Source organism: Crocuta crocuta, unplaced genomic scaffold (genome assembly GCF_008692635.1).
Source record: "Crocuta crocuta isolate KB4526 unplaced genomic scaffold, BGI_CrCroc_1.0 scaffold179, whole genome shotgun sequence".
NCBI lineage: Eukaryota > Metazoa > Chordata > Mammalia > Carnivora > Hyaenidae > Crocuta > Crocuta crocuta.
Window position 1 is genome coordinate 1121700 of NW_027551568.1, and position 10554 is coordinate 1132253.

General features: G+C 60.3%; 1 protein-coding gene across 1 annotated transcript in view; it reads right to left on the reverse strand.

Annotated features, from left to right (window-relative positions):
- Window positions 1-3204: 3204 nt before the first annotated feature.
- The window catches only part of NELFA (negative elongation factor complex member A), a 24679-nt gene continuing 17329 nt past the window's right edge, over window positions 3205-10554 (reverse strand). Inside the window, exons 2-11 of the mRNA XM_077750451.1 lie at window positions 9646-9817; window positions 8363-8524; window positions 7141-7230; window positions 5759-5889; window positions 5594-5663; window positions 5222-5310; window positions 4361-4624; window positions 3739-3882; window positions 3546-3643; window positions 3205-3489 (exon numbers count right to left, since the gene is read on the reverse strand). Of these exons, the coding sequence (XP_077606577.1) occupies window positions 3303-3489; window positions 3546-3643; window positions 3739-3882; window positions 4361-4624; window positions 5222-5310; window positions 5594-5663; window positions 5759-5889; window positions 7141-7230; window positions 8363-8524; window positions 9646-9817 (1407 nt within the window). The 3' untranslated portion in view covers window positions 3205-3302. The remainder of the gene's footprint in view (window positions 3490-3545; window positions 3644-3738; window positions 3883-4360; window positions 4625-5221; window positions 5311-5593; window positions 5664-5758; window positions 5890-7140; window positions 7231-8362; window positions 8525-9645; window positions 9818-10554) is intronic.

The window sequence follows — 10554 nt, forward strand, 5'->3', positions numbered from 1 at the left end:
CCACCGGCTGAAATGTGTCTTTACTGACGTGGCCCTGAGCTCTCCCGGGGAAAGGAGCCAACTCGACGGGGCTGCGGCCCTGCGGTGAGCTTGTGTGAGGCGCTAGGTCCGCGGATCGGTTCTGTCCGGACGGCGCGTGCCCGTGGCCCGTGCTCTGCACCCGGGAGACGTGCTTTTCTGAAAACTGTTCTTTCGGGGTCTGAGGAGGGACCCAGAGTTTAGGACTGTCGCGCCTGGTGGCTACCATCCCGTCACCCCTGGGGGGGTCTGTTCGTGGGAAATGGCAGTTGCGCTGGCTGTACGCGCCCCGCCAGGACGCCGCCCAGACGTGCCCGTGCGCCGGGGGCCCAGAGCTTCCCGGTGAGATGCCACTAACTTGTACTCCTTCCGGGGCCCGGCCACACCTCGGGAGAGGCTCCTGGGAGCACCAAGGTCTCTTCTCTTTGGAAGTTTCTCTTGACCCTGGGGGGGTCCGGAGCACCGAGGGCGGGGGGTCCCGGACACCAGGCAGCCAGGTGTGGCCTGTGGGGCCCACAGTCTCCATGCTCACGATGGGGGGAAGGGGATGCTCAGCAACAGATGCTTGTTTCTGGTCCGTTCTCTTAAGACGACCGAGGGACATCTGTGCTGCAGAGACGTGCACACGTCCCTTGCTGAAATGAGGTCTTCTGTCTGTTCCTCTTCCATCATCGCTTCTGCCTCGTGCAATTGCAGGACGCACTGGGACCTAGGCCCCCCCCCCCCGGTCNTTTCTCTGTGGTTCGGTGACATGAGCTCTTGAGGGTGGCGGTCTGTGCCAGGCTCTGACCCCCGGGGAAGAGTCTGCTTCAGGCGTGAGGCTCCATGGTGCCGATGGGGCCTCGCTCGCGACGAGCTGGGTCTTACCAACTGTGGGCGTCCCTCTGCCCTTCTATCGTGATCCTGGAGGAAGGAGCCGTACGCGGCCACGAAGGACCAGAGAGCTTGGTCATCAGTGGACCCCTCCTGCGTGCGGCTTAGGTGACCTCTGGAAATGCACTTGCTCAGTGAGACCCGGGGACTGTGGGGCGTTTCAGTGTAGAACTCGTTTCTCTCAAATCGTCCTGAGAAAATACTGGATTGGTTTATAGACTTAATGCTCCTTATCCCCCGAACAACCTGGAAGGTTGTTTCCTCACCCTCGCGCTCTGGCTCAGGGCCGGAGAGATGCCCGAGGCCTGCGGGCTCCGCTCTTCCCGGCCCGGCCTTGGGTGCGGCCTTGCCCCTCACTTCTCTCCCACCAGCTGAGGGACTTCCGCAGAAGCCAGACCATCAGACTGGTTTTGCAGTGCACTTTGGGGAGCAGATTAACTTATTTTTGTACTTGACAGTAGTAAAATCTTGTGATTTTTGAGTCACTTTGATATTTTCGAATTCTACGATCTTTCTGAAGGAAGTACTGGAAAAATTATTTTAAACACGGTTACCCTCTTTCCAAAAGCTTAAAACTAATGAGCAAGTAACACTAACTTTGAAAATCTCTAGAAAACTGGTTTACGAATCGGAGGACAAGGCTGTGGGGCGACTGAGTTCAAAGGGCCTTCGCACTAGGGCTTTGCTCGCAATCTGAGGGAGAGCTCGTTTTTGGTTTTTTTTTCGGGGGGGGGGGGACTCAGTCCTTTGTCACAAACGTGAAGCAGAAACAAAACGAAAGCCGCCCCAACGACTCCGGATCCCTCGGCTTCAGGAACAACCAGCACCGGGCCTGCGAGGTGGCGCCTGCCTGTGCCAGCACTGGCCTCTGGGGACTCGGGCGCCGCGCACACCGCACGGGGCACGGGGCCGCGGCCACCGTGGCAGTCAGGAAATACGACCACCGTGGGGCATCGAGTGGCGCGCAGGTGACCCCATTTGCCCTGTCCTGTCAGGAACCGTGTGGACACTCTGCCTCCCTTGCCTCCCAGGCCTCACACACACTCAGGTCTGCACTTCTGACTCCTTTGAAATTCTTATCTTGACATAAAAACCAGTGTACAGTGCCCACCCTCCAGAACTACCTTATTTCCAGGAATTAAAGATAAGCCTGTTTTGAGGAAAGTTAATGCAAACGACTGTTGCCAAATTCTCGTATCCTCTGAGCAGCATAGTGTTGGATGTTAGTCACTAGAGGGAATGCTGTCGCGGGCGTCCTGGTGTCCAGCGTACCCTGTTGCGATGTGAAATGCCCTGTCAGAAATTAAATATGAATTTTAATGTGCCTGTTGGTGTCTAAGCTTCATCCAGAATGAGGTCAGGCTCCTCATAGGAACACGGTGCTACCACCGGCTTCGCTAGACTTAAAAANNNNAACTTATTTTCTGTGGGATTGCATTCTGAAGTTTTGGGCTTTCCCCCCACTTTGCTAGTTACTTCGGTCTGTCATTTCCAGGCTGTTGGCACAGCCCCGACCCGCCCTCCCTCCAGAAGGGCTCCATCCTCAGACTGGCTCCGCCTCTCACTTGCCGGGGAGGCAGACCGTGGCCTCAGGCTGACCGTGGCCTCGGGAGGGAGAGCGGATACCACCTACAGCGAGCGCAGCTCTCCTTTCCAAAAAAGGCTTTTTTCTTTTTAAACAAACACTTCGATGAGCAAATCCCCGTCGCACGCGACACGGTCAGGGGCTGCTGACGCTTCTGAGCGGGCGCTCGGCTCCAGGTCCTCTGTCTTCCCTGAGCCTTTGACCCTGACTCCCCCCCACCTCGGGGAGGGACCGTCCTGCTCGCCACCACCCACCCCGACGGGGCCGTGCCCTGGAGCAGAGGACGGGCTGGCCCGAAACACCGCTCCGGCGCTTTCTTTAGAAAAGCTAGACCTTTAATTTCTCAGATGGTTTTACAATGAAAACAGGTACCAGACGACCGACCGGTCTCAAGGCTCACAACCTCACAACCGTACAAAAGACAAATACAAAAGCTGCGGGCGGCCCCGCGTCTCCCGCCCTCGGGCACTCGGCCGGGCACTCGGCGGCCCGTCCTCACCCTGTTCTCGACCTCGCCGGGGGCATCGCTTTGGTCCCCTCAACCTCCTGGGGCAGGGAGGGCGTCGCACTAGCAAGGAAAAGCCCTTCTTCGTGGTCAGTGGAATTTAAGAAAAAATAGATAAAAGTCTAATAAGCAGAGCTGTTGCTAAAACTAGGAAGTTATAACTTTTCTGGTTAACTTGAACATTCAAAAACGTAATCCTGAATCCAAAAAAGTATCTGAAATCACACAAAAGGTAACCCATATTCAAAGTTAAAAAACAAGTCCGGAACACCCCCAAGATTGAACCTAAGGCTGTAGCGGGGCCCGGGCGGCAAGCGGCCCCTAGGACACGTTGGCCATGGGCTTGTACTTCTTGAAGCGCGTCCACTGGCCTGTGGCGTAGTTCATCTCGAACACGGTGTCCACCAGCATGGTGGTGCTGCCCTGGCCGTCCGCCTTGGGCAGGTCCTCCGTGTGCTCGCTGAGCTTGATCTGGATCACGTCGCCCTGCTCCTGGCACGGGTTCTCTGCGGAGGGCAGGCGCTGCTGGGCGGGGCCCTGGGGAGCCCCCACCCCCAGGGGGCTCTCCCCCCNGCCATGAAGCCCAGGATGAGGGCCTTCTCGGGCCGCGTGACTTTGTTGGCCGTTTTGAACATCTCCTGCGCAGCAAACATCTGCTCTCTCTGTGAACGCGGACAGGGGGCGTGGGTACCTGGGCGAGGCGGACGCCCCCACAGCCCCTGCGTGGCGGCCCTCAGCCCACCCAGGGCACACCTACCGTGAGGGACAGGTTCTTCTTAGGCTGCTGCTGGGCAGGGGGCTGGGTCTGTGGCGCCACCATGGCCACGGGAGGCGTCTGGGCAGCAGGGGTGACGGCTGGGGGTGTGGTGGGCGTCAGGGGAGAGGCGGGGGGCGGGGGGNCCTTGAACTCGCCCAGGTCCCACTGCCCCTAGAACCAGGGGACAGGTTCTCCTCCACCTCCCAGGCCCTGACTGCCTGACCCCGTCCCGCCTCCATCGGCTCCGGGTCCCCGGTGGGAGGCTGTCTGGCTACAGCTGCGGCCCACACCAGGGGCAGCACCTCCGGGCCCGGCTGCGGGCACAAGGGCCCCACCTCGAGCGGGAAGTCTCGGGCGTTTCCAGCGGCGGATGAGAGGTCCAGGCCTGGCTGCCCCCTCACCCCCGCCACGGCCCTGGTAAGACCGGGAGGCAGCTCCTCCAACCCCACAGGCTGCTGGCCCCGCGGCCCTCTCGGGCCACTTCCGCTCCCGGCGGGCAAAGCCAAGCCCAGTGAGGCCAGGGCCCCACAGTCAAGACCATTACCCAGGGTCCACCATTTTGCTAGAAATTCTGGGACTGCGAGGGGATCCCTGGACCCTGGTTCACCGTCCGCTGGGCAACCCCCTCCCCTGGCCCTGGCCCCACAAAGGGGCGTCCAGGAAGGGCAGAGCAGGTGAAGACGCTGGGTTTGCACTGGCACAGAAGTCCTGCCCCCCAGGGCGGGCGCTGCAGAGGGGTCTGGAGCGGGCTGAGCCAGGCGCCTGGCCGCTCACCCGGTGGGGTCTCGGAACTGGGGGTGTAGGACGAGGCGGGGACCACGCTGGGTGTGGCAGGCAGGTAGCTCGTGGAGGGCAGTGCAGGCTCAGTGTTCAAGGATCCGAGTTTCTGGAATAGAGTTTTTGCAATCGCCCAGGGCTCAGTGCTTCCCCTGGACTCTGGGCTGTGCTGGCTCCCCGGTAAGCCTCACACCGATTCTCCGCCTGCCTCCGTGGGAGGCGCCCCAACAGCAGGCAGGACATCTCGGCAGAGGGGGAGGGGGCTTCCTAAAGCAGCCAGCCCGGAGGGGAGAGAACACCGCTTGGCAGCAGAAAGAAAACTAGGCCATTACCGAGACAAGCCATGCCCGCGAGGCCTCGCTCCAGCCCTTGCCTGTGGCCCCATCCCCATGGGCTGCGCGGGCACAGTCTGCGTGGCTGAGACTCCGAGAAGCCGGCTGTCTTCCCCCACGGTGGGCGGGACTGAGGCCCCACAGGCAGGTCCCCACCAGAGAGTGGAAACTGAGGCCCAGTGGTGAGGAGACTCGCCACGGAGCCCCCCAAAGAGCACGTGGGGCGCATGCATGCCCAGCCCGTTACACCCGCATCCACACACACACTTCCCATGGGGCGCACACCGTGTGGCTAGCCACACGTGGGCCGCGTGACAAGCTTGGGGGGGAGATGGGCACGTGTGGCAGGCGCCCCCGCGGCGCCGAGGCCCCACCTGTGTGGACACCAGGCCGGCCGCGTAGTCTGGGGTGGCGTTCTCCACGACGGTCTCCTCCTTGGCTGGCTTTTCCACCACTTCCGCATCTGCTGACAAAGCAGAGTCCTCGTTTCTGGCCCCCCACGCGCAACTCATGAGCAGGCCCAGGGGGCCCCCGGGGTGCCGTCCCGAACCGCCACACGGAGCGTGCGCCTCGGTCTCCAGGTCCTGCCCCGTGTGACCGCCACGCCCCAGTCAGGGACGTATTGTGAAGACATAAAGCAGGACGCCAGCAGGAGGAGGGGCTGGGGGCTGCTCAGGAAGCACTGCAGCGGGGACCCGCCCTGATCCCTGCCCCCCAGCCCCCTGCAGGGAGTCCCGTGTACACACCCAGCGTCTTCCTCCTCCTCTTTGCCTCTCGGCCAGCACCCACCATGTCCAGCTCAGAGATGTCGAGCAGCTGCCAAGACAGACAGAAGCCCACCCTTACCCGCCGTGTGAGGGATGCCAAGGGCAATCTCGTGAGGCTGCGGAAGCCAGAGGGGAAGTGCCTACCTTCACTCCCCTCTCCTTCCGCAGGGGGGTCCTCGAAGGCGGGATGGGGGTCCGGTTCCCGGCGGGGCTGAAGACGCTGGGGGCGGTGGGGCTCCGGAAGGGCGCCTGCTTCGGGATGCCTTTGAGCGGGGCTGCAGAGAGGGCGGGGCTTCAGGGGCTGCCCTGGCCCCCGCGCTCCCGTGCTTCCCTCTGGGCAGCGAGGCCGCTCTGCCGGCCCAGTGACACCCCGTACAAGCCCATGAGGTGCAACCCCGATTCCTATGGACCAGCGGTCTCTGCGAGGGTGGGTGGAGGTGACATCACCAGCACACCTGCGATCCCGGGAGACCCTCTCCTGGTGGCCACTCAGGTGTTGAGTCCAAGGGCAAGGCCATAGGAAGCAATGACATCACAGCCAATCGATGATATTTGTGCTGAAAACAACCATGTCTGCCGCCACCCACCCGAACTCAGCAAGCTTCCGCCAGCACGGACGCGACTCCCCACGCTCCCTTCCTGCGCCTCTCGGCAAACAGACCGGGGAAGGCTAGAGACCCACACACTGCGGCCAGCATCACCCTTCCTCCCTCCTCGAGTCCGGTCCCAAGTCTGTCCAAAAGAAGGCACCTGGTGCACAAGGACCTTTCCTTCCGAGCAGGGCCCGGCCCCGTCCCGGGGCATCTGGCGCCGCCTCGCTCTCAGCCCTGGGACCCCATCTCTGCGCTTGGCACGCAGGCCGCCTCCGGCTCAGGCCTCCCCCGAGCCAGCACTGCCCCCGGGACGCGCCGCCGGGGCGTGGAGGTGAGAGGAGCTTGCTCCAGTGAGCCGGGCAGGGGGGGCCTCTAGAAGGGACCCCACAAGGCTTCCCTGTCGGCTCCAAAAGGTGTGCCCTCTGTTCCTGTTTTCAGGTGAAACCCCCGCCGCCACCCCCTGCCTGGTCAGCCCTGGGCCCTGCCCTCCTGCCTGCTGCCTAGTTTCTCCAGGGCCTTCCGGAGGCGCACCCCAGGGCCACCGGCTCTCTGCTCCGGGGACGTGCGGTGACGTGCACACACGGCTCTCTGTCTCCAACCCCGGCTCTCTGTCTCCAACCCCGAGGGAGGGAAGGTGTGGCCTAGGAGCACCAGCCATCCCACGCATATCCTTCCAGGTCTTTCTTTAAGTGGAAAACCTGACTTAACCCTGAGCTCTCCTCATCCCACCTGTTCCTTTCACCCACACATCTGAAGGCACCTTTAGGCGGCTGCCCGGTCTCAACATTTAAATGGCTGAATGGCCTTGCTAACCCAGAAAACCAGGGTCTTTGAAGTCAAACCCCAATCTCTGACCCAGAGGCAAGCCCAGAAGCAGGAGCCCTGGGGCTCTACACTCGGGCCCGGGGTGGAGCGCAGCGAGCAAGGCCTTACTTGTGGTGTCCATCTTCCGGAGCAGCCCCCGGCCCTTGGCATGGAAGGGCACGCCTGCGCTCCGCTTCAGCTGCTGGGCCGTCTCGGTGGCTGGAAGAAGGTTGTGTGTGTCAGCAGCGTGTCCCGCAGTCATGTGTGTGGCGCTCATGCAATCTAAGAAGTAGGCGCTGTAGGTACGTACACACACACACACACACACACACACACACACAGGAGGGGGTCTCTCTTCATAAAGTCGCATTCGTGCGTTCCCGGAGCAGCCCAGAAGGGGGCAGAACTGCACTCTGGAGGGGCCCGGAGGGGGGCCAGAGGGAGGACTCGTGGGCACCCTGTGTGAAGCCTCAAATCAGGGCAGCCCCGATGGGAGTGTCCTCACTGGCGGTCATCAGGCAAAGTGTGACATTTCTCCTCACGGACGCGGAAGCATGAGGAAGGAAACGAGATTCTCCTGAGCTGGCTCAGTGGGCACCGGAGAAGGGAAGGCGAACGGCATGGCGGGGGCCAGAGGCCTAGTCTCCAGCCCCGGGCTCTGCCACAGGGGGGCCCCGGGGGGCCACCAGCTCCTTGCAGCTACAGCGCGGCACTGGACCCGGGACACTGTCTGCTCTGAACTAAGAGTCACAATGGCTGGTATGTTTTACCCAGATTGTTTGCAATCAGGGTATTCACGATGTCATTGATACCAATTCTGTAGCCATTCAAAATAAAAGTTTATTGGAATATGTTTTGCAATTTGGTTGAAAGACTCCACTATTTGCTTTTTTTTTCCTGGCAAATATCTTCCACACCCATTTCATACATGACTGTGTGAGAAAGCAGGAAATAAAACGCCCAGACATCTTTAAAGTGAAATGCAGGTCATGTGCAACTCCAGAAAAAGGCAATTCAGGAGTGAGGGGCCAGCCTCTCAAACTCTCTCGAGACCACCTGTCACTGCACGCAGGACTGTTTGTAGATTTCACTTTTGTAACAAGATTACACTTTAACCTGAAAATTCTACGTTTCTAGAGCAGATTTTAAGACACACAGTTTAGCGTAGCAGTAAATAAATTTCTAAAAAACCTTTCGTTGACCTCGGTCTCAAAAAGATGGTTTAGGAGCCATAAACCTGGAGGTAAAACTGCAGAACGAGGCAGAAGCACAATCTGCGAGCGGGGCCACGCGGCCCCACGAGGAGAGGCCCCCACACCCCCCACCCCGCACCAAGATGGGGGCCACTCACATTTCTGCAGGAGCTCTGCCCTCAGCGTGGCGCTCTTCGGCTTCCTTTTTAATTGAAAATGTTTCACTGGGGGAGTGAGGGGTCCGGCGAGGGTCGTCAGGGCGTTTTTATTCAAGTACTGGCACTCCAGTGGCAGCATGGCTGACGCTTCACACTCGTTCACTGCTTATTCGAGAACCAACACAGAGTGTTAGGAGCGGTGTCCCCACCCGGGCCACTGTCTCCACCGCGGATGTGAAAACACAATCCAAAATGCAGTTTCCTATTTACGGCTGTGAATCTTCCGCTCTGATCCGTCAAAGATGGACTCCACAGTGTCTCCACCTCTCCAGTCACCGGCCGGTCAAGGCCACCAACATGGCTGGTGGTCAAGTGGGTGGCCACCCGCCAGGATGGGGCCGCACCCCGGCACTGCCATAAGGCCCCACGGGTGTAGTCAACACAACTATTTTTGGAGAGTGTTTTAAGCATTCCTGGGCAACAGAAATGCCAGACACACCCCAAGCAACAGGAAAGGCGGGTCAGTGGTCGCCACAGGCTTCTCTCCTGCGGCCCCCACAGGCCCCATCAGGGGTCTCTCCCGGCTCCTGCTGGATCCTGGCCAGCACCCCGGTAGCTACCTGGCTCCGTCTGTCCCCCCAGTAGTCAGAGCTCAGGGAAAACCCTCCAGGAAGGAGCTCAAACCCACCCCTATTTTTCCTGCCTCCAGCCCCCCCAGGGGCCAAGAAGCCCACCTGCGGCCAAAGACAAAGCAGGCCCTTCCCACCTAAGAGGCAGACCTCACCTGGACCCTTGTGAAGCTAACCACCAGGACAGAAATGTCTTNCCCTAGCTCTCCAGACACGGAGAGGGATCTGTGAGGAACAGCCCTGCTCATCTTTCTATGTCTTCTCTGACCACTTGCGAGGATTTGCTAAATAATTTTTAGTTCAAGCTTTAAATAACTCAGCTGGTGATACTTTCAACATACAGTTCTGAGCATCTACTCTGTACCAGGGAATGTTCTAGGCTCTGGAGATGCAACCTGAATGGGCAGAGCCCATGGCCTCATGGAGCTGAGCAGTGAGCAGCAAGGAGTGGCTCCTCGGCTGTTAAAAACTTGATTTTTTGGGACTGGCTAGAATCTGGGCAGCAGCTCAGGAGTGAGAGGGGTGCGAGGGTGGGTGGAAAATTCACACAGATAACATTTCCGGAACCACAGCAACTGCACAGCACACAACGCAACACTGTAGACGTCAAGTTTATGTTTCCCTCCTCCCCACATAAAACACACACACAAATACCCTTTTCTCTAAGTTCTCCCAGAATATCTTGAACGTTGGGATTCTGCTCCTCAAGGTCAAGGTTAAGTGAGCCAGTGTCGGGAAAGGACTTCAGGATGTCAGCTACCATAAGAACCCAGGGGTCTGAGTCCAGGGTGGCCAGTTGGATAATCTCTGCCAGGGCGCCCTTCATCTGCAGAGAAAGGAGACACGGTGTCCTGAGCTTGGGGGGGCGGGGGGAACAGCTGCATGGCCCTCCCTGAAGCCCCGCCCACTGCTCTGACAGCCATCGGCGCCCAGCTGGGGACTGCAGCCCGGGCAGGTGCAGGTGCGAGGGTCCCCACACCTTGGTTCTCAAGCACAGAGAGCAGCCCGCTTCACACACTGGCCCCCCCCCGATCTGCAGGGAAGTGTCCAGCCTCCACAGCAGCCGCCTCCACGCCTGCCCCCTCCTCACGGGAACCCGGGCTCCCCTTCCTCTGTACCCCCCCGCCCCAGGGCCATTCCGCTCCCCTGAACCGCCATGGCCTCTGCCAGGTCACGATGGCCACTCACACTGGNTGGCGGCACCAAGGTGACTGTGCCCAGACAACAGGGGGCGGGGGCTGTCAGGAAACCTGATGGGGCACCTTCAGGAGGGAGAGGCGAGCGCACAGTCCTGTCGGGGGAGCACCGATGCAGAAGACAGAGCAGAGGGGCAGAGGAGGGGGAGAAGGCAGGACCCCGACCCGCAGCATGACCAGCACTCGCCCTACACTCACCCTGCCCTGTCACTTGGTCTTTCTATCCCTCAGACATGTGATTCCTCACTCCTGGGGCCTGGGGGCAGCAACTGGCCTTCTTTGTCTGTACCCCCAGGAGTCAGAGCTCAGGGAAAACCCTCCAGGAGGGAGCTCAAACCCCCCCCCATTTTCCTGCCCCCCCCCCCCG